This window comes from Salmo salar, chromosome 15 (genome assembly GCF_965601325.2).
Source record: "Salmo salar chromosome 15, fSalSal1, whole genome shotgun sequence".
NCBI classification, from domain to species: Eukaryota; Metazoa; Chordata; class Actinopteri; order Salmoniformes; family Salmonidae; genus Salmo; species Salmo salar.
Genome location: NC_138305.1, coordinates 90,904,933 through 90,926,621, shown reverse-complemented (window position 1 = coordinate 90,926,621; position 21,689 = coordinate 90,904,933). Strand labels below are relative to the sequence as shown.

At 42.0% G+C, this 21,689-nt stretch overlaps 1 protein-coding gene across 2 annotated transcripts; it reads right to left on the bottom strand.

The window, feature by feature from the left end:
- Positions 1 to 588: 588 nt before the first annotated feature.
- LOC106572379 (uncharacterized) lies at positions 589 to 19,911 on the bottom strand. 2 transcript variants are annotated; one of them, XM_014146463.3, is made up of 4 exons: positions 18,725 to 19,911; positions 12,318 to 12,364; positions 11,982 to 12,067; positions 589 to 3,270 (listed from the first exon to the last, which is right to left on the bottom strand). In XM_014146463.3, exons 1-4 carry the CDS (start codon positions 19,570 to 19,572, stop codon positions 1,426 to 1,428), a joined length of 2,826 nt encoding a protein of 941 aa, XP_014001938.2. In that variant the 5' UTR covers positions 19,573 to 19,911; the 3' UTR covers positions 589 to 1,425. The 2 variants fall into 2 exon arrangements, with proteins under 2 accessions (XP_014001938.2, XP_014001939.2); XM_014146464.3 differs by lacking the exon at positions 18,725 to 19,911 and adding an exon at positions 17,984 to 18,659.
- Between the last annotated feature and the right edge of the window lie 1,778 nt (positions 19,912 to 21,689).

Sequence of the window (21,689 nt, the reverse complement as noted above, 5' to 3'; positions counted from 1 at the left end):
CAGTTGGACACAAAACACTGTAAAAACACCAGGAAATCCAAGTGATTTTAATTTAGGAAATCTGTTCCCAAGTATTCCCACGCATGTGATCATATACAAATGTAAGCAAGGTTTGAAATTACTATGAATTAGTCCAATTTTATATCTGTTTGGGCTTCAATTGCGGTCAATTTGCATTCTTCAAATGATCTGTAATTATGTTCTGGCCCCCTGACCATACGTTCAAGGAGAATCTAGATCATGATCCCTGAGCTAGAGGCTAATAAAACGTACTATTGTTAAACTATAGTCTTATACTTTATCAAAAAGTGTCTTTAACGTTTGTCACATAACTTTATGCGTGGTAGATTTTTATCAGTTAGTAACTTGTCTTGTGACTGTGGATGGAAATGGCTTACCTCAAAATGAGTACAGGTGTGATTTTGTTATATCAGTATTTAGAATCATATTAAGAAAGAAAGAGAGAAAGAAAGAAAGAAAGAAAGAAAGAAAGAAAGAAAGAAAGAAAGAAAGAAAGAAAGAAAGAAAGAAAGAAAGAAAGAAAGAAAGAAAGAAAGAAGAGAAGAAAAGAAAGAGACAAGATAGAAATAAAGATCAGCACATAGTTTATTCATCTGATTTTATGGGAACCATAACACACCATATCCAGACATACACACACTGCAAACACATACATCACTTCAAACATCCTTTCAGGTATCATCAGTGAACAGTTGTTAAAACTAATTTCTGTCTATCTAGATTTGTAGCTAGATAAATTGTGAAACTGTGTAGGCTTTAACTTGCATGAACTACCATCTGATAGCAGCAACAGTAGACTACTGTAAAAGGATTACCACAGCACACCACTATTCTAAAATGTGAGGACTGGCAATTCTCAGAGCACAAATGACAACATTTTGCATTAGGCAGTCATATGAACATACTTTATCTTGTAGCTACTGTCCTTACCCAAGGAACCTGTGTTTACCTTACAATCTACCGCTTCACCAGTTTCAGTCTCCCAGCCCAATCTAGAACATACATACATTCCGATTCCAAACAGCCGATAGTCACACTTCTCAACAATTCTTTGGATTTCCATGTTTTATACACAAAATCATACTCAAACCCTTTAAGAACAAAATTAGGTCTTAGTATTGCATGGCTATGTTTTAATGAACTCAAACAGTTTTTTTGACTATCTAACTCTTGGCATGGAACACTGGAAATTCAATTAACTTCTCGCTATTTTTAACGAACAAGATCCCTTCTCTTTTGTGAAAACAAACAAAAATATACACACTTCCACAGGCACACATTTAAAATAAAACACCAGGAACCAATTGTGCTCATAATACAAGATTGTTTGGTAACATGAAAAGGCACTTAAAAAGGGGTTAAGTCACTTCACACATTTTAAAAGGAGGAACCCCTCAAAACACCTCAGAAACAGAGGGAGACAAGGAATAGTCCCATGAAGAGGAAGGTGCTGGGTTCATGAAGCCCGACGACGAGGCCAATGGCCACACTCAGGAACACGATGGATGGGATCAGTGTCCTGTCCAGGGTCAGTTCAGCCTGGGGGGTTAGGGGCTTGGTGATCTGAGCCTCTGATGATCTGCTTGGTAGACCTGTTTCTGAGGAAACCTGGAAAGTCTCCTCCTCTTTGTCAGTCGTAGTAGCGTCTTCCTCATCTGAACTGCTAGTAACATCTTGGGTCATGGTCACGGATGACTCTGAGATGTTCTCTGTGACTGCAAAATATATGGTTTTGCGCTGAACCCCCAGAAGTGTCTGGCTCTCCAACCCAGGAGAGGTGTGTTCCCTAGCAGTGATGTCATCCTGCTGCTTAGAGCGGCCTGAGTCCTCAGAGAGCACAGCTGTCAGCTCGCTCAGGCCGGCTGCCATCCCTCGCTTGAAGCGCTGGTGAGACACAGGGGGGGACGTCTGTGAGACGTCATTGGGCGGCTCAGCAGTGTGGCTGGCCAGACTCTGGGTCATTCTGTCCTCTCCTGTGGGCCCAACGTGTGTCACGGTCACCATGGGAGGGTGCCACGGACAGGTGGCTACTACATCTACAACTACACCTACTTCGCCACCTGCCTGGAAGCTCTCTAGCTTGGGCCCAACAGCCTCTAGCATCAGGACTCCATCTTCTCTGGCCATGCCGTCATCCATTGATGTCAGCTGCTTATCATCAGACTCTTCAGGGAGAGATGGGGAGGCCTCAGAGGAAACCTTTATCTGGGATTTGCTACCCTCCTCAGCTCTGCTGAGCTTACAGTGGGTGAAATCTGAGGGATGTTCTAGGCGACTTGAGGAGCTGGTGCTTGGCTCCTGAATTCTGAAGGACTTCTCGTTTTCCTCCTCGGCATCTTTCTCTGCTTCCTGCCTTGGATCCTCCTCCACCTTTGACCCCTGCTCCGGCACCTCGTTCTCCACCTCCTCAACATCATCCTCCTCCTCCACCAACTTCCGCACCACTACATTTGGTGTTGCAGAAAGCACACTCTGATATAAAACATCTTCCAGTGAAGAAGGCATGTTGGCTTGGATCTCCGTGTGAGGTGGGTCAAGTTCGGAGTGTGGTTCTGTGTGTTCCAGAGTGAAGGCTCCTCCCTCCTCCTCCTCTTTTTCCTCCTCATCAACATCTGAGGCTTCAGTCATGCTGCTGTGGAGAGGTGTTGGAGATGAGCTCAGAGGTGTGGAAAAACTACTATCTTTGGGCTCTTCCTGGGATGTTCCTCCTCCCTTTTCCTCATTCTTGTCATCTGATGCTTCAGCAATGCTGACATGAGGTGGTGTTAGAATGTGCAGGTGTGTAGAGGGACTACTATCCTCCTCCTTCTCTTTCTCACCATCTGAGACTTTATCCATATTGCTGATGAGAGGTGAAGGAACATGCATAGGTGTGGGGGGACTACTATCTTTGGGCTCCTCCTGGAAGGTTCCTCCCTTTTCCTCCTTCATGCCATCTGATGCTTCAGCAATGCTGACGTGGAGTAGTGGTGGAACATGTTCTTCTAATTCAGAGTCCAGCTTGGGTATTTCACAATCCAGTTTTAGTAATTCACAGTCCAGTTCCTGTGAAGGCTCTGGTTCAGTTGTCAGTTGGTTGGCTTCAGATGCTACAGGTTTGGATAGTACTTCATTGGCTTGTGTTGTGGATGTGGAAAACACATGAGGTGATTGTTTACCCAGGGATACAGTGGCACTGGACAGTGTTCCATCTGCTAATGGAAGGTCTAGGTTGGCTGGGAGAGGAGAACTGGGTATGTCATCGGCAGTCTGTAGGAATAACACAAAAATAAAGAAATAACAGTGACCACCATGGGAGCTTTTGGGTAGAATGGTTCCAGATCTGTTTGTTCTGTACAGCCAACTCCTAAGGTTGTTGTTTGACATGTCAAAGAATCTATGAGTTAGCTATACAGCACAAATACTGTAGATCTGGTACCAGGCTAGCTTTGAGGCACAGGGACTAGTCACAAATTGTGTTGCACACTAATATCACCACAGAGGAAAAGCAACTCAATGCATACTGAAAGTTTGGAATCCATGCTGATGTTATAAAACATTGTGGAGGACATATCATAAAAGGTCAAATGTATGTTTACATGACCCATGCATTTATGTAGGAGACAAAATACACTGACAGCAATCAACAACCAAAATAATGATCTATCAATCTAAAATCCAAAATAATTGTGTTTATCTGTTCATCCAAAATAAATGGTACCAAATTAACAATTACACTTACCGTCAATGGAAGACCATGCAACTCTCCCCCCCCCCAAAAAACTACTAATTATCTTAAAGACATTAAAATATGGCAATTGTTCATTAGGAGGACAGTGGATGATAAGGATGAAACATGACATATATGGCTTCTAAAGAAACACGCACAAACATATACAGACTGTATAGATAAAACCATATGGACGTCATATGTTTTAGATTGAGTAAACACTTACATGACACTTGTTGAAACATCCATACCAAGACGATGGATCATTTGTTAATTCAAATTACTAAGGCATGATACCCTTAGATTTATATTCTTTAGAAGAATATCAGTAAATGTATTGTATGTAGGCTACGGTGGAGGCTGCTGAGGGGAGGACGGACATTGGAACGGAGTCTTTTGGCTGGAATGGAGTGAATGGAATGATATCAAACACATAAAAACAATGTGTTTGATACCATTCCATCCATTATTATCAGCTGTCATCCACTCAGCAGCCTCCACTGGTAGGCTACTGTTATACTACAATAGAATGGCTACTGCTACAGGAAGATCGTCTGTCATGACTGAGCCATTTGTGTTATTGAGAAATAGGTGGCTAATGATGAAACACAAACTCTGATGCAAAATCATGCACACATGGTGAATAAGAACTAGGGTTGAAAAATTTCCCGGTATTTTACAAATGTTCCATCCCGAGAATAAATCACTTTTCTCCCAGGTAACCTGGTATTTCCCGCCAAATCCGGGAGTGTGATTAAAAGCATTATAAAGCGTATACAGTTGAAGTCGGAAGTTTACATACACTTACGTTGGAGTCATAAAAACTCGTTTTTCAACCACTCCACACATTTCTTGTTAACAAACTATAGTTTTGGCAAGTCGATTAGGACATCTACTTTGTGCATGACACGTCATTTTTCCAACAATTGTTTACAGAGATATTATTTCACTTATAATTCGCTGTATCACAATTCCAGTGGGTCAGAAGTGTACATACTGTGCCTTTAAACAGCTTGGAAAATTCCAGAAAATTATGTCATGGCTTTTGAAGCTTCTGATAGGCTAATTGACATCATTTGAGTTAATTGGAGGTGTACCTGTGGATGTATTTCAAGGCCTACCTTCAAACTCAGTGCCTCTTTGCTTGACATCATGGGAAAATCAAAATAAATCAGCCAAGACCTCAGAAACAAAATTGTAGACCTCCACAAGTCTGGTTCATCCTTGGGAGCAATTTCCAAACACCTGAAGGTACCACGTTCATCTGTACAAACAACAGTACGCAAGTATAAACACCATGGGACCACACAACCGTCATACCGCTCAGGAAGGAGACACGTTCTGTCTCCTAGAGATGAACGTACTTTGGTGTGAAAAGTGCAAATCAATCCCAGAACAACAGCAAAGGACCTTGTGAAGATGCTGGAGGAAACAGGTACAAAAGTATCTATATCCACAGTAAAACGAGTCCTACATTGACATAACCTGAAAAGCCGCTCAGCAAGGAAGAAGTCACTGCTCCAAAACAGCCATAAAAAAGCCAGACTGGTTTGCAACTGCTCATGGGGACAAAAATCGTACTTTTTGGAGAAATGTCCTCTGGTCTGATGAAACAAAAATAGAACTGTTTGGCCATAATGACCATCATTATGTTTGGAGGAAAAAGAGGGAGGCTTTCAAGCCGAAGAACACCATCCCAACCGTGAAGCACGGGGGTGGCAGCATCATGTTGTGGGGGTGCTTTATTGCAAGAGGGACTGGTGCACTTCACAAAATAGATGGCATCATGAGGAAGGACAATTATGTGGATATATTGAAGCAACATCTCAAGACATCAGTCAGGAAGTTAAAGCTTGGTCACAAATGGGTCTTCCAAATGGACAATGACCCCAATCATACTTCCAAAGTTGTGGCAAAATGGCTTAAGGACAACAAAGTCAAGGTATTGGAGTGGTCATCACAAAGCCCTGACCTCAATCCTATAGAAAATTTGTGGGCAGAACTGAAAAAGTGTGTGCAAGCAAGGAGGCCTACAAACCTGACTCAGTTACACCAGCTCTGTCAGGAGGAATGGGCCAAAATTCACCCAACTTATTGTGGGAAGATTGTGGAAAGCTACCCAAAACGTTTGACCCAAGTTAAACAATTTAAAGACAATGCTACCAAATACTAATTGAGTGTATGTAAACTTCTGACCCACTGGGAATGTGATGAAAGAAATAAAAGCTGAAATAAATAATTCTCTCTACTATTATTCTGGCATTTCACATTCTTAAAATAAAGTGGTGATCCTAACTGACAGGGAAGTGTTACTAGGATTAAATGTCAGGAATTGTGAAAAACTGAGTTTAAACACATTTGGCTAAGGTGTATGTCAACTTCTGACTTCAACTGTAAATATGTCTGGATTTGATTAGAGCTTTCATCAGCTTTGAAAATTCAAACCTGATGCTACCTGACCCTGATGAGCCATATATTAAATACATTTTATGAGCCCGACATTAACGACATTTAATGAGCCCGAGCCCAAAAAAATCCCAAATGATTGAGCCATTATCCAATACATATATGATATTGGCTACTGCACATTACGCACGACAGAAAAACATAAAAGCCCATAGATGTAGCTAGCTATATGTGCTCTTGGTTAAATAAATTAAACTAGCTCCAGTAGACTAGTCTTTTTGAGTGTGAACTGCATTACTGTACTGTACTGTATTATACTGTATTATATGGACTGGAATTACGCACATCGTTCAAACCACGATAAAGCAGAAGACAACATGTGATTCTGGTGGAGCACATTCGGCCTACAAAGTTAGAAGTATAGACTAGTGAATTTGATTTTAATTTTGAAATATAATAGGGCCTATTTGTATAATTAGTAGGCTGACTTATAAATACCTTTCATAACATTCCCCCTAATGTTATTAGCCTACCTCCTTTTTCTCTCTCTATTGTTGCTTCATTCCATCCTCGCTTTCAACAGTTAAATTTAATAGATTTCGTTGTCCTTATTTTCATCATTCTAATGACATCCTTGAATAATATAGGACTAGAATTTGATGCAGAAGGCTTTCACTTCTCTTCACGAAGATTGAATGGTTATGGGTCTGAATAAATCATTGCTATTGCCTTCCGCCATCACACGTTCGCTCTTCTTTCAAACTACCCGTTCTATTGGCTGCTGTATTTAACGTTCAGCAAAAAAGAGCTTGCGTCCCTCTTGGAATAGTCTAAGAAATGCAAAAAATATGTAGTGGCAAGAAACAGTATGTGAACCCTTTGGAATTACCTGGACTTCTGCATAAATTGGTCATAAAATTTGATCTTCATCTAAGTCACAATAATAGACAAACACAGTCTGCTTAAACTAATAAAACACAATTATACGTTTTCATGTCTTTATTGAACACACCGTGTAAACATTCACAGTGCTGAGTGGAAAAGGTATGTGAACCCTTGGTTTTAATAACTGGTTGACCCTACTTTGGCAGCAATAACCTCAACCAAACGTTTTCTGTAGTTGCAGATCAGACCTGCACAACGGTCAAGAGGAATTTTGGAACATTCCTCTTTACAAAACTATTTCAGTTCAGCAATATTCTTGGGATGTCTGGTGTCAACCGCTCTCTTGAGGTCATGCCACAGCATCTCAATCGGGTTGAGTTCAGCACTCTGACTGGGCCACTCCAGAAGGCATATTTTCTTCTGTTGAAGCCATTCTGTTGTTGATTTACTTCTGTGTTTTGGGTTGTTGTCCTGTTGCATCACCCAACTTCTGTTGAGCTTCAATTAGCGGACAGAAATCCTTGCATTCTCCTGCAAAATGTCTTGATAAACTTGGGAATTAATTTTTCCGTCGATTATAGCAAGCTGTTCAGGCCCTGCGGCAGCAAAGCAGCTCCAAACCATGATGCTCCCTCCACCATACTTTACAGTTGGGATGAGGTTTTGATGTTGGTGTGCTGTGCGTTTTTTCTCCACACATAGTGTTGTGTGTTCCTTCCAAACAACTCAACTTTAGTTTAATCTGTCCACAGAATATTTTGCCAGTAGCGCTGTGGAACATCCAGATGCTCTTTTGTGAACTTCAGACGTGCAGCAATGTTTTTTTTTGGACAGCAGTGGCTTCTTCCGTGGTGTCCTCCCATGAACACCATTCTTGTTTAGTGTTTTACGAATCGTAGACTCGTCAACAGAGATGTTAGCATGTTCCAGAGATTTCTTAAAGTCTTTAGCTGACACTAGGATTCTTCTTAACCTCATTGAGCATTCTGCGCTGTGCTCTTGCAGTCATCTTTGCAGGATGGCCACTCCTAGGGAGAGTAGCAACAGTGCTGAACTTTCTCAATTTATAGACAATTTGTATTACCGTGGACTGATGAACATCAAGGCTTTTAGAGATACTTTGGTAACCGTTTCCAGCTTTATGCAAGTCAGCAATTCTTAATCTTGGGTCTTCTGAGATCTCTTTTCAGGCAATGCTTCTTGTGAATAGCAAACTCAAATTTTGTGAGTGTTTTTATAGGGCAGGGCACCTCTAACCATCATCTCCAATCTCGTCTCAATGATTGTACTTCAGGTTGGCTGACTCCTGACTCCAATTAGCTTTTGGAGAAGTCATTAGCCTAGGGGTTCACATACTTTTTCCAACCTACACTGTGAATGCTTAAACTATGTATTCAATATAGACAAGACAAATACAATAATTTGTGTGTTATTAGTTTAAGTACACTATGTTTGTCTATTGTTGTGACAGATGAAGATCCGATCTAATTTTATGACCAATTTATGCAGAAATCCAGATAATTCCACAGGGTTCACATACTGTTTTGTGCCATTGTATGTGCAACAAGCTATTCTAGTCTAGCTTTTCCTGCATTGGACTCCAAGAACTAAGGAGCGTTTTTTTAAGGAAAGGCCAGCGAGGCACAGGTGCTTGCATAATGCGCAAGAGACAGAGGCTATAAGTTAGAAGCTTCTCATGAATAACCCATCATTATTTAGCTAAATATAATGCAAATACTGCATTGAATGTATTACCTAAAACAGGTAGGCTAGGACATCTATATATAGGGTATATATCAATATAGAACATAATTATCTATTTGAATGGAGTTGATGGAGAGCGAGAAAGACTGTGAGAGACTGCTCCCTCGGGCACTGATTTAAAGCAACAATATTCAAGTGATAGGCTGTTTTAAATTCTGGAGCTGTAATTAAAAACATAATCATCTTTACAATTAAAAAACAATGCCGGATGGAGATGGTTAAATTAGACGCGCATTCTGTCTTTATATTACTGTAGAATAGGCTATACTGCAGCAAATGTAGGCATACCTATCACAATAAATAAAGTTACCATGATGAGCTGACCCTGAGCGTTGATTCATCATGCAGAGGCCGTAGCCAGATTTAGGCATTGCATATCATTTAACAGTTCCATTTCACATTTACATTTACGTCATTTAGCAGACGCTCTTATCCAGAGCGACTTACAAATTGGTGCATTCACCTTACACGCCATGCTGTTGCTATAAATACATTCTTATAATTTGTCTGTAATACCAACATGTTTCAAGCAGACCACCATAATCCCTGTGCCCAAGAACACTAAAGTAACCTGCCTAAATGACTACCGACCAGTAGCACATCTGTAGCCATGAAACGCTTTGAAAGGCTGGTCATGGCTCACATCAACACCATTATCCCAGAAACCCTAGACCCACTCCAATTTCCATACCGCACCAACAGATCCACAGATGATGCAACCTCCATTGCACTCCACACTGCCCTTTCCCACCTGGACAAAAGGAACACCTTTGTGAGAATGCTATTCATTGACTACAGCTCAGCATTCAACACCATAGTACCCTCAAAGCTCATCACTAAGCTAAGGACTAAACACCTCCCTCTGCAACTGGATCCTGGACTTCCTGATGGGCCGCCCCCAGGTGGTAAGGGTAGGTAACAACACATCCGCCACACTGATCCTCAACATGGGGGCCCCTCAGGGGTGCGTGCTCAGTCCCCTCCTGTACTCTCTGTTCACTCATGACTGCACGGCCAGGCACGACTCCAACACCATCATTAAGTTTGCTGATGACACAACATGTCATCAGCAAACTTAATGATGGTGTTGGAGTCGTGCCTGGCTGTGCAGTACCCCTGACTGAGCACGCACCCCTGAGGGGCCCCCATGTTGAGGATCAGTGTGGCGGATGTGCTGTTACCTACCCTTACCGCCTGATCACTGACAACGATAGGGAGGAGGTGAGAGACCTGATCGTGTGTTGCAAGGACAACAACCTCTCCCTCAACGTGATCAAGACAAAGGAGATGAGTGTGGACTACAGGAAAAGGAGGACCGTGCACGCCCCCATTCACATCGATGGGGCTGTAGTGGAACAGGTTGAGAGCTTCAAGTTCCTTGGCGTCTACATCACCAACAAACTAACATGGTCCAAGCACACCAAGACAGTCGTGAAGAGGGCATGACAAAACCTATTCCCACACAGGAGACTGAAAAGATTTGGCATGGGTCCTCAGATCCTCAAAAGGTTTTACAGCTGAACCATCGAGAGCATCCGGACGGGTTGCATCACTGCCTGGTATGGCAACTGCTCGGCCTCCGACCGCAAGGCACTACAGAGGGTAGTGCGTACGGCCCAGTACATCACCGGGGCCAAGCTTCCTGCCATCCAGGACCTCTACACCAGGCTGTGTCAGAGGAAGGCCCTAAAAATTGTCAGAGACTCCAGCCAGCCTACTCATAGACTGTTCTCTCTGCTACAGCATGGCAAGCGTTACCGGAGCGCCAAGTCTAGGTCCAAGAGGCTCCTAAATAGCTTCAACCCCCAAGCCATAAGACTCCTGAACAGCTAATCAAATAGCTACCCAGACTGCATTGTAGTTTAAGAGCTTGTAAGTAAGCATTTCACTGTAAGATCCACACCTGTTGTATTCGGCGCATGTGACTAATACAATTTGATTTGATTTGATTATAATTTACCGGTTTCTCACAGTTATTTATCCCAGTTATTTATCCTGGGAAAAGGGAGTGGTTTTGAGTGGTAAATTCCGGTAAATCTTGGTAACCGGGTTACCACTATTCAACCCTAATAAGAACTGAAAGACAAATGATACAAGTAGCAAAAACAGCTCATGCAGTGTGTGGCCATCAGCGTGCACGTTACCTAAATTGTGGCTGAAGCTTCAATGAGCTGTGAAATGAATTGTCATTGGAGAAAAAAATATTAGTTTGAAATTTATTGCACTTTATTAGTCAATTCACCCATATTTAGGAACAGAACATATTTGCCACTACTTGTTGTCGCATGCAAAATTAAGAACAATTCTAATATAATTATTTTATGCCCTAATGAACGAAAAATCTAATATGGGCTGAAACCTAAGATCTAATGAATTTGCACTTTCGCTGAAAATCATGCATTGATGTCAATGGGAGATTTATGTGAAAGTTTTAGCTGGAAGTACAGCTCTCAAGTTAGGATTCAGACATAATTGAATAAAATAACATAGGTCTAGTTATTTAACCTGAAACTTTCAACTGTAACACGAACCAACACACTCTGGGATTCAATAATGAGATAGCTAAACATGCATGAGATTGAATGCATAGAAATTACAGTGAAGTTTATGATTTCAGCTGATCTACTGAGGGGAAGGCATTAACTACAGATTCATACATCTATGGCTCTGCTAGCTATGTGCCACATTCATTCATATCCATATTGCCATTCCATTCAATTAGCTGATGTAATAGGCATGCACATATTTATGACCATTCTTACAAATAATTTCTACAGTTCTGTTATACTGTATCTACCGGTTTACACTTCATATTAAGTTGCTGTAACTGTACCGTAACTCTGTTATTATACTAGTATTAACATTGTACTATCATGTTATCTCAACAATGCCTCTGATGGTGTGTGCCCCACTAAATCCTTATCCTGACGATGACAAACTGTTCCAAACACATATGAGGCCTAGATGTGCATATCCAATGGAACTTTTCCAGGTGCTGAATTGACTGAACAGTTCAAGAAAACTGAATTCCTTTTTACTGTACACAAAGTGCTCCTCTACACTTTTACAACCCGAGAGTGTGTCATCCCTAAATGTACCAAGATGAAATGTACAACATAGAGAATGTAGTATAAATATATGAATACAAGTTCAAAGATAACTGGTAAGAAATACTGATGAGTTATTCCACCATTACCTCTAAGTCAAGCTCTGGTTGAAGAATGACTGGACACTGAGGACTGGGCTTCAACATGTCTGGCACTGGCTTAGTCACCGCTTCATCTTCAAAAACAAAGTTCAACAATTAATCACACTACCCATTATTCTAAATGTACACTTTCATGTAAAACTCTGTACATATATTGTATGTATTGAACTGGCCTGAGAGGTAACAGTATGATTGAAACAGTGAATATAGCGAGAGTCAAAATAAGGATAGAAAAATGTCTCCTTACTCTCTCTCTTTTGTTTCATCCTTTTACAACTTTGTAATAACTCTGTGTGATACTCATATGCAGCAGTCCTGCTTTACCTTCACCCTTCTCTGGGAACTGTGCAAAGTAGTCAGAATCCTCCATACTGAAAGCAAAGACATAACATGACTGTTAACCAATGGCACTGCAATGAAGACACTCATGATCCTATTGTAAAGATAAATGTAAATATACATTTGATCAGCATGATCTTATGTTACTGTTTTTTAGAACACGAGGCATTCGGAAAGTGTTCAGACTCCTTCCCTTAATCAACATTTTGATACGTTACAGACTTATTTTCTTCATCAATCTACACACAATGCCCCATAATGACAAAGTTAAAATTGTTTTTTAGAACTTTTTTGCAAATGTGTTAACAATAAAAACCAGAATACCTTATTTACATAAGTATTCAGACCCTCAGGTGCACCCTGTTTCCATTGATCATCCTTGAGATGTTTCTACAACTTGATTGGAGTCCACCTGTAGTAGATTCAATTGATTGGACATTATTTGGAAAGGCACACACCTGTCTATATAAGGTCCCACAGTTGACAGTGCATGTCAGAGCAAAAACCAAGTCATGAGGTCGGAATTGTCAGTAGAGCTCCGAGACAGGATTGTATCAAGTCACAGATCTGGAGAGGCTACCAAAAAATGTCTGCAGCATTGAAGGTCCCCAAGAACACAGTGGCCTTCATAATTCTTAAATGGAAGAAGTTTGAAAGAAGAGCCTTGGTCAGGGAGGTGACCAAGAACCCAATGGTCACTCTGACAGAGTTCCAGAGTTCCTCTGTGGAGATGGGAGAACATTGCAGAAGGACAACCATCTCTGCAGCATTCCCAACAATCAAAACTTTATGGTAGAGTGGCCAGACGGAAGCCACTCCTCAGTAAAAGGAATATGACAGCCCGCTTGGAGTTTGCCAACATTTACTCTCAGACCACGAGAAACAAGATTCTCTGGTCTGATGAAACTAAGATTGAACTCTTTGGCCTGAAGGCCAAGCGTTACGTCTGGAGGAAACCTGGCACCATCCCTATGGTGAAGCATGGTCGTGGCAGCATCATTCCCTGAGGATGTTTTTCAGTGGCAGGGACTGGGAGATTAGTCAGGATTGAGGGAAAGATGAACGGAGTAAAGTACAGATAAATCCTTGATGAAAACCTGCTCCAGAGTGCTCAGGACATCAAATTGGGGTGATGGTTCATCTTCCAACAGGACAACGCAGGAGTGGCTTTGGGATAAGTCCCTGAATGTCCTTGAGTGGCCCAGCCAGAGCCTGGACTTGAACCCGAGTCGAACATCTCTGGAGAAACCTGAAAATAGCTGTACAGCGACGCTCCCCATCCAACCTGACAGAGCTTGAGAGGATCTGCGGAGAAGAATGGGAGAAACTCCCACAATACATGTGTGCCAAGCTTGTAGCGTCATACCCAAGAACATTCAAGGCTGTAATCACTGCCAATGGTGCTTCAACAAAGTACTGAGTAAAGGGTCTGAATACTTACATAAATGTGAAATTTGTGGGGGGTTTTATTTATACATTTGTAAAAATGTATAAAAAAATGTTTTTGCTTTGTCATCATGGGGTATTGTATGTAGATTGATGAGGGAAAAACAATTTAATCAATTTAAGAATAAGGCTGAAACGTAACAAAATGTGGAAAACTGTCTTCATATTTTCCGAATGCACTGTAGGCCTAAAGAAAGCATGACTCTCACAGAGCCTTACTCTCACATCTCACACATCAGTGGAGTGGAGTGTTGGTCACCACTTGTTGAGTAATAGCCTACAAGATGGAAGCCAAGATAATCTTATACTATAGCACAAGACATATACCTCATGATCACTCTTAGAAATGCAAGTGGATACGCCTTCCTCCTGATCTTGGCGTTTTCCCTTTACCTACCATTCACTTGTCATTTCTCTGAAGAGTTTGAGCAGGGGTGTTAATTAAGACCTACACAACCAGGTGAGGGGAGATCCTTACTAGGGACTTTAATTCATCAGTCAAGTACAAAGATGAAGCGAAAACGCACAGACACTTGGCCCTACGTGGAATGAGTTTGACATGAGTTAGAGGATCGCGGCTAGAAGGGATGCAGTTAATGTCAAAGTGACGTCAAAAGTAGCTTTTTCGAGTCGCGCCTGGGAGAATTTTAACATTTTAGTTAACCCAAACAAACTATTTTCTTAATCTTAACCTAATTCTCCAAACGTGCTGCGTAAGTTCTCCTAACCTGCTACGAAAAGTTTTTTTTTTTTTTTTCCCACCTTTTTCTCCCCAATTTCGTGGTATCCAATTGGTAGTTACAGTCTCGTCTCATCGCTGCAACTGCCGTACGGACTCGGGAGAGGCGAAGGTCGAGAGCCTTGCATCCTCCGAAACACAGCCCAACCAAGCCACACAGCTTCTTGACACATTGCCCACTTAACCCGGAAGCCAGCCGCACCAATGTGTCGGAGGAAACACTGTACACCTTGCGACCGTGTTAGCGTGCACTGCACCTGGCCCACCACAGGAGTCGCTAGTGCGCGATGGGACAAAGACATCTCTGCCGGCCAAACTCTACCCTTAACCCGGACTACACTTGGGCCAATTGTGCGCCGTCCCATGGGTTTCCCGATCGCGGCCGGCTGCGTCAGAGCCTGAACTCTTACCCAGAATCTCTAGTGGCACAGCTAGCAATGCGATGCAGTGCCTTAGACCACTGCGCTACTCGGGAGGCCCCCGAAAAGTCACTTCTGAAATTAGCTTCATCCCATTTAGTCAAAATTAATTTAGAGACATTGGCAGAAAACCTGATATTAGCAAGGGTCTCCAGTGTCAGGGGGTAGTGAAATAAGATATTACATATAACAAATTGTGACAAAACAACTGGCAGAGGCAGTGGAAAATTACAGCCACAAGTGTATTGGTAACTGATGCTGTGGCCTAATGACCTTGATAAAGCAAGCTATTTTGGAGATTTTATTTATGACTAGCGTCCTGTCCACGGGGTGTACTTGTATATCAAGCTGCCTAAAGCTACAGAAATAGGAGATATAATCCTGCCCTATAGCCGTTGCTCAGACAAGGCTACTTACTTACTTCCCTAACATCCTGAATAGGATGGCAGATTTCACTCAAAAGGTTTCAGATTAGTTAACTACAGAACCCATTTATTAATTGGGGGGTTTTCCGTGCCCCCCACCAACCATCCTTTTTCACTGCCCCACTTCTTTGTCCCACCTTTTCTCCTCTCAAGGCTGCATACAGTAGTAATGAAGACCCACATGACTGGATCCATCTATATCCTATATCCCAGGAATCCACAGTCTTCTTAAGGGTTTTCAGGGGGAGGTGACCCCCAAACCCCCTGACTACTCACACGCAGGATCACAAGTTTCATCATGTGTTCCATGCTTGTGAGTGTGAGATGCCAAACAATAACTCAGTAGCCTATGTTCCCATCCTTCTCAATGGCGAACCGCCATTGCAGACAGATGCCAAGTGTTAAGAGGCAGTGGAAAACTACAGAAATCTAGATACACTGTTTTTATATTATGCCTTGGGGTTTAATGATGGGGTGATGTTTTCCATTGATCACATGGTGGCAGTTGATGCATACACTGTGATGCACAATTGACTGCCAAATATGAGGGCGACAACCATCATTTTAAGAATAGTGGTGTGAATTAGACAATTGGTCATTTATGAGAGAAGGACACTTCCTATCTATCCATCTAGCCTATCTATCAGCCTACACTGAAAATGAAATGATCCTGTCAATGAAAAGCAGAGCCCTGCAGACGATCAGATTGCTTTAGAGGAATAAGGTCAAAAGGAGCAATAAGGGGAGGAGTCAGGTGGAGCCTCAGAGATGACCTATTCCATTGAAACCGGATTGGACTGATGTCAACTGTGGTTTTCCATTGAAAGGTCAGGGGTAAGTGTCAGAGAACGGCGGGGCTGAAAGTGACACCTGCCTTGTACAAGCTATTTCAATCCCCCTCACAGCTCATACACCCCTGGATTGCTGGCATTCTGAGAGGGTGTGTGTGCATGTGTCCGCCATCTCCGCCCCCCTTCAATGTACTGGAGACTGGATCACAAAATATAACCTGGTTGAAATATTATGAGATTGTCCCACATAAACCACTGATGCAAACCAAATCTGATTTTGCGTAACTACACTGGGTGGGTAGGCCTATTATATGGCAAGCACTGTCTGCAACCAACCACTCTGTTAAAATGAAGTGCTTTGTAACCCCAAAACTAGTGGCAACTGAGCAGCCACTCACTCAAAGGAGAACAAACCTTAAAGGGATACTTCAGGATTCTGGCAATGAAGCCCTTTATCTACTTCCCCACAGTCAGATGAGCTTGTGGATATCATTTTTGTCTCTGCGTGCAGCGTTAGTGCAATTGTAAACTAGCATTAGCGCAATGACTGGAAGTCTATGGTAACTGCTAGCATGCTAGTCGATACCATAGACTTCTAGTCAATTTTACATTTACATTTTAGTCATTTAGCAGACGCTCTTATCCAGAGCGACTTACAGTAGTGAATGCATACATTTCATTTTCATACAATTTTTTTTTTTTTCTTCTTCATACTTGGCCCCCCGTGGGAATCGAACCCACAACCCTGGCGTTGCAAACACCATGCTCTACCAACTGAGCTACGGGGAAGGCAATGCGTCTAATGCTAGTTAGCATTGGCTCACAAAACTACCTCTGTAGTATTGTCGATGAAGGGCTTTATTGACAAAATCCCGAAGTATCCCTTTACCTTTGCAGGTGTATTGAGACACATCATCCTGAGATGTTTTGAAACATGACATGGGGTGTGTTGTAACTCCACTTAATCAAGTGTTGTGCAACACCTTGCCGGGACAGGGAGCACTACCAGAAAAGGTTGAAAACACTATGTTGGTATTTCAAGTTCTGTTTAGTGCAGAAATAGATCCCTTTTCTTTTGGTGACATTTCCTCTCTCTAAAGCTTCAAAACATTATTATGATGTTTCACATCCTGTCTAGTGCAGAATACCTTCTTCGGGAACATTTTAACTGATGAATGTATCTGATCATTTGCCAGTTTATCCCATTTGGGCAGGCACTGCTGAGCACAGTGCTCAATCCACCAGCAGTGGCTTGAGGTTTTAAAGCAAGGATTGCAGGATACTGTATTTACCTCTACCATTAAAAGTTGGAAATGTGGGAATGGGACGTCTCATTAGTGATCGTCATTATGCCTGATGGTTTTGATATCTGTTAATCATGATCCATTACACCTCATGACACAAAAAGCTGCTTAATACTAATATATAAGTATACTTTTCTTTCTTCAAACGTGCATACAACATTGTGTAAAATAATCATAAAGTTCAACAACAAAAAATATTACCCACAATCCAAGATTTGGCAAGAAAGGAAGTGCAAGGAGATTAAAACCAGACGTCTAATTAGTTCGATCACTAAATGTTCTCTATCTTAGTTTATCCTCATAAATAAATCTACTTACATTTTGAGAAAGATATTAAGTTGGATGATTTATTTATTTTAATTGGTCAAATGAAATTAAGAAATCATTGAAATTAGTTGAATTAATTATTATTAAAGACATGCTCCGGAACTTTGCCGATAAATACATATTTTTTTAACCTCCCGCTTTGGGCTGGATGTGTCTGTAGTTCATACATGCACAATCTCTGAGCAGAATCACTGTTTTACCTCAATTAGTTTGAAAGCTATGTTTTTTTCTGGAAGCTGTTCTGCGCCATTTTCCCTCACGTGCGCCAGACCCCTAGCAATTCAAGTTCTAGCCAATGAGTTTCAGCCGCTCGCCATTTCAGTGACAGCTAGCCAGATGCATACACAGCAGAGTGAGCGAGAGAGCAATGACGTGGTGCACGTATCTGTTCATATGTGACGTAGTACGCAATTCTCAGGGCCACTTTTGGCTCGTGAGCAGTACTTTCAGACCTACTGGCTAAAAAGTATACAAAAGTACTGGAGAATCTCGTACACGTTGGTGGGTTTACATTCAAACACCCTCCAAACAACAGCTCTCAGGATAGATGCACTACTTTTCATGGTTTCATTACACAATCATGGTGTTTTGAGTCTTTCTATTTTTACAGTGCACTAAAACAAGTGTTCCTGGAAGAAGTGGTCCTGAGACCTTTCACCCTGACTTCCTCACAACCCCTTAGACAACTTTCATCACTGTAGTAGCACCACAGTAGTCCCTCAAAACTATTATCAAATGTGATTCGTGTGAAAGTGTAATAGCAGATTGTATTATCATCTTATTATAGGCTTGCTATTATCTTCCATTCCTTTCCATGTTTGCATTCCTTAGGCTTAGGCTATAGGCCTACTGTACATAGCCTACGGTAAGTAGGCCTAGGTCTATTTTGTTTTACGTCAACAGATTGATAGGATGCTTGGATGATGATCAAGGGAATTTACCTGTAACTGCTTTCAGTTTTCAGGATACTTGTAAGGTCTGGCATATCAAAAGGGCTAGCTTGTGCTACATCGTCTTCGTAGGACACGAGAAGAGTTACCGCGTAATTCATGTGCGAGTTGTTCGCCCAGTAATCGCCATCTGGAGTTTCGTAACGGACAACAAACTCAATGCGAGCCCCATGGTGAAGATACGGTGGGCAGAAGGAGAGCTTGAAGGAAAATGTATCAGTCTCACCGTCGCCCTGGACATAATCTGCTGGACAATCAAAGTAGGTGCTCCAGCTGTCCATAGTTGATCGAATGCACACAGTTTTGTTAAATGAAATATTAAGCACTCGAATAAACACGTTAAATGCCAAGGGCTCGTCTTCAATGGGTGACACACTCTCCACCTCTACTTTATTAGTGTGCACTGCTTTCGTCAGGGCAGCGGCAGTGGGAATGGTCCACTCCGGGTTTATGCGGTAGGTCGGTTCACGGATTTTCGGTCGGTATTTTGCCTCCTCTTCTTCCCACCTGGCATCATCCTCATCATCCGAATCAAATTGGACGAATTCCCTAACGTCGGTTAGGTCTCTACCTGTTGTATCGGCAAACGACACTCTCCTGCTAGGAATTGCATCTTTGATTTTCAGATACTCTGCGGTCTCATCATAGATGGACCGGCCGCGTTTCCTTGGGATAGGAGAGCACCTGGGGATGAGACGCACGTTTGTCTCCTCGCTGTCTTCATATTCTTCATCCGAATTACACTGTCCTTCGTCATAACACCGTCCTTCTCCGGATGACCCCTCTTTCTTCACCTTGGTGAAAAGACCCTCCTGGGATGGTATGGTTAAAAAAGACATTTTCTCGGCTATTCACCCTTCGAGTCGCCTGTCAACAGCACTGGTCAGAGGATAGAATCCAATAGAATCCAGTGGTATGGGTTTGTACAGGTTTAACCCAGCGTTACGAACAGAACTGCCACTTCTCCTGAGTTTCAGAACGTGTTGTACAGCATGACGGCAATGGAGTACTGAGGAGCAAGTGCTAGTCTCTATTATACCAACATTTGTTGCTCGTACAGGGTAGTCCTCCTTGTTTAGAAGACCTTAGCTGGAACTTTAGTTAGGTCTTATTCCCAGGGGAATAACAGTCTAATTTTAGCTGTGTATTGCCTGCTCCAAATTTGCTATTTAAGTTGGTACAACCCTGGACTGGCGACTCCACCCTCTGTTTCGGTTTGCCGAGACCATACACGCCCATCTCCAACGCTACACTTTAGGCTACTACACTCTGTTTGGAAACATGCCTTTATATTCATAAATAATATTAGACCGAAATAAACCACGCCTAAACAGTTCAAAAGGATATTATGGTCAATCCTATGTTTTCTTCTGTATTGTTCTTATTATTTGGCTATGTAATATGCCATAACAAATTACAACAGTATTGTACATCAATGTTAGATTTGTTTTTAAGTTCCTTTACCTTACCTGAAGGGTTTCCCTTCTGATCGAACCACAGGATGCTTTTTTTGTTTTATTATGATATTTCAGTCCTTTACTCTCTGTGAATGGAATATTCCCATGATGTCACATCATGTTCTTTTTTATTATGTAACGTCACATTGTGTCACAAAGGGCTACAGTGTATTTAAAGGGCTCTTGGAATGCCTATCAGAATGTGATGCTTCATCAAATCGCCATATTTGCCATTACATCGTTGTCTTTAAACATACGACAATAAGCACATAACCTACAGTAGGCTATAGCCTACAATATAATATGTAGGGAGTTATTATTTCATAATTCTACAGGAATTTTAATTTAATCATTCATTTGTTGCTGAGAATTTTCTTGAAATGCAGATGAGCTTTGTGATTGACATACGTTCACTGAAAACCCATGCTAACACATGGTTATAACAGTATTGCACTTTTCATGTAGCTTACTTTTGGCCAGCTAATAGCCTAACCACCGATCAAGTAACATTATGGACTAAACGTTCAAATCCTGTTGCAGCAGGATTATTTTGCTGTGACAATATAGGTCCAATTAAGATTCCCTTCACCAGTACACCACCGCCACCAGCCTGTACCAGGCAGGAGGGGTCCATGGACTCATGCTGCTTTCTCCAAATCCTGACTCTGCCATCAGCATGACACAACAGGAACCGAGATTCGACAGACTAGGCAATGTTTTTCCACTTCTCAATTGTCCAGTGTTGTTGATCGCGTTCCCACTGTAGCCGCTTCTTCTAGTCGTCTGCTGCAATAGCCCATTCATGACAAGGATCGATGAGTTGTGCGTTCCAAGATGCCGTTCTGCACACCACTGTTGTACTGCGACGTTATTTGTCTGTTGTTGGCCCACCTGTTAGCTTGCACGATTCTTGCCATTCTCCTTCGACCTCTTTCATCCATGAGCTGTTTTCGCCCACAGGACTGAAGCTGACTGGATGTTTTTTGTTTGTCAAACCATTCTCAGTAAACCCTGGACACTGTCGTGTGTGAAAGGCCAGGAGGGCTGCCATTTCTGAGATACTGGATCCGACGCCTGACACTGCCGATCATACCACGCTCAATGTCACTTAGGTCACTCGTTTTGCCCATTCTAACATTCAATCGATTAGTAACTGAATGCCTCGATGCCTGTCTGCCTGCTTTATATAGCCATGGCCAAATGACTCACTGTAGGAGCAAACCATTTTCGTGAATGGGATGGTGTACCTGATAAAAGGGCCGGTGAGTGTAGGTTGTATGACATGTTTAATCTAAATAATCATAGCTAGGCCTATATGGATAATCGAGCATATTGTAGACCTTCCTAGTAAAAAATAATATACTGTCTTGTGCTCTGTTACTGATGGTAAATGAATGGTGTGGTTCTCATTCTCATACTCCATAGACTCCTTGTTTTGGATCATTACTCCATCTGATCCACTAGGTGGCATAAGTAATGCTGCCATTCACCTTTGTGTC

What these genes read in the sequence shown, in the direction of transcription:
- LOC106572379 (XM_014146463.3), bottom strand. Translation starts at nt 19,572, where the DNA reads ATGTCTTTTTTAACCATACCATCCCAGGAGGGTCTTTTCACCAAGGTG. An exon ending in GTTCCCAGAGAAGGGTGAAG is followed by an intron (nt 12,068 to 12,317) that starts GTAAAGCAGGAC and finishes TTGTTTTTGAAG; the next exon opens with ATGAAGCGGTGACTAAGCCA. An exon ending in AACCAGAGCTTGACTTAGAG is followed by an intron (nt 3,271 to 11,981) that starts GTAATGGTGGAA and finishes TTATTCCTACAG; the next exon opens with ACTGCCGATGACATACCCAG.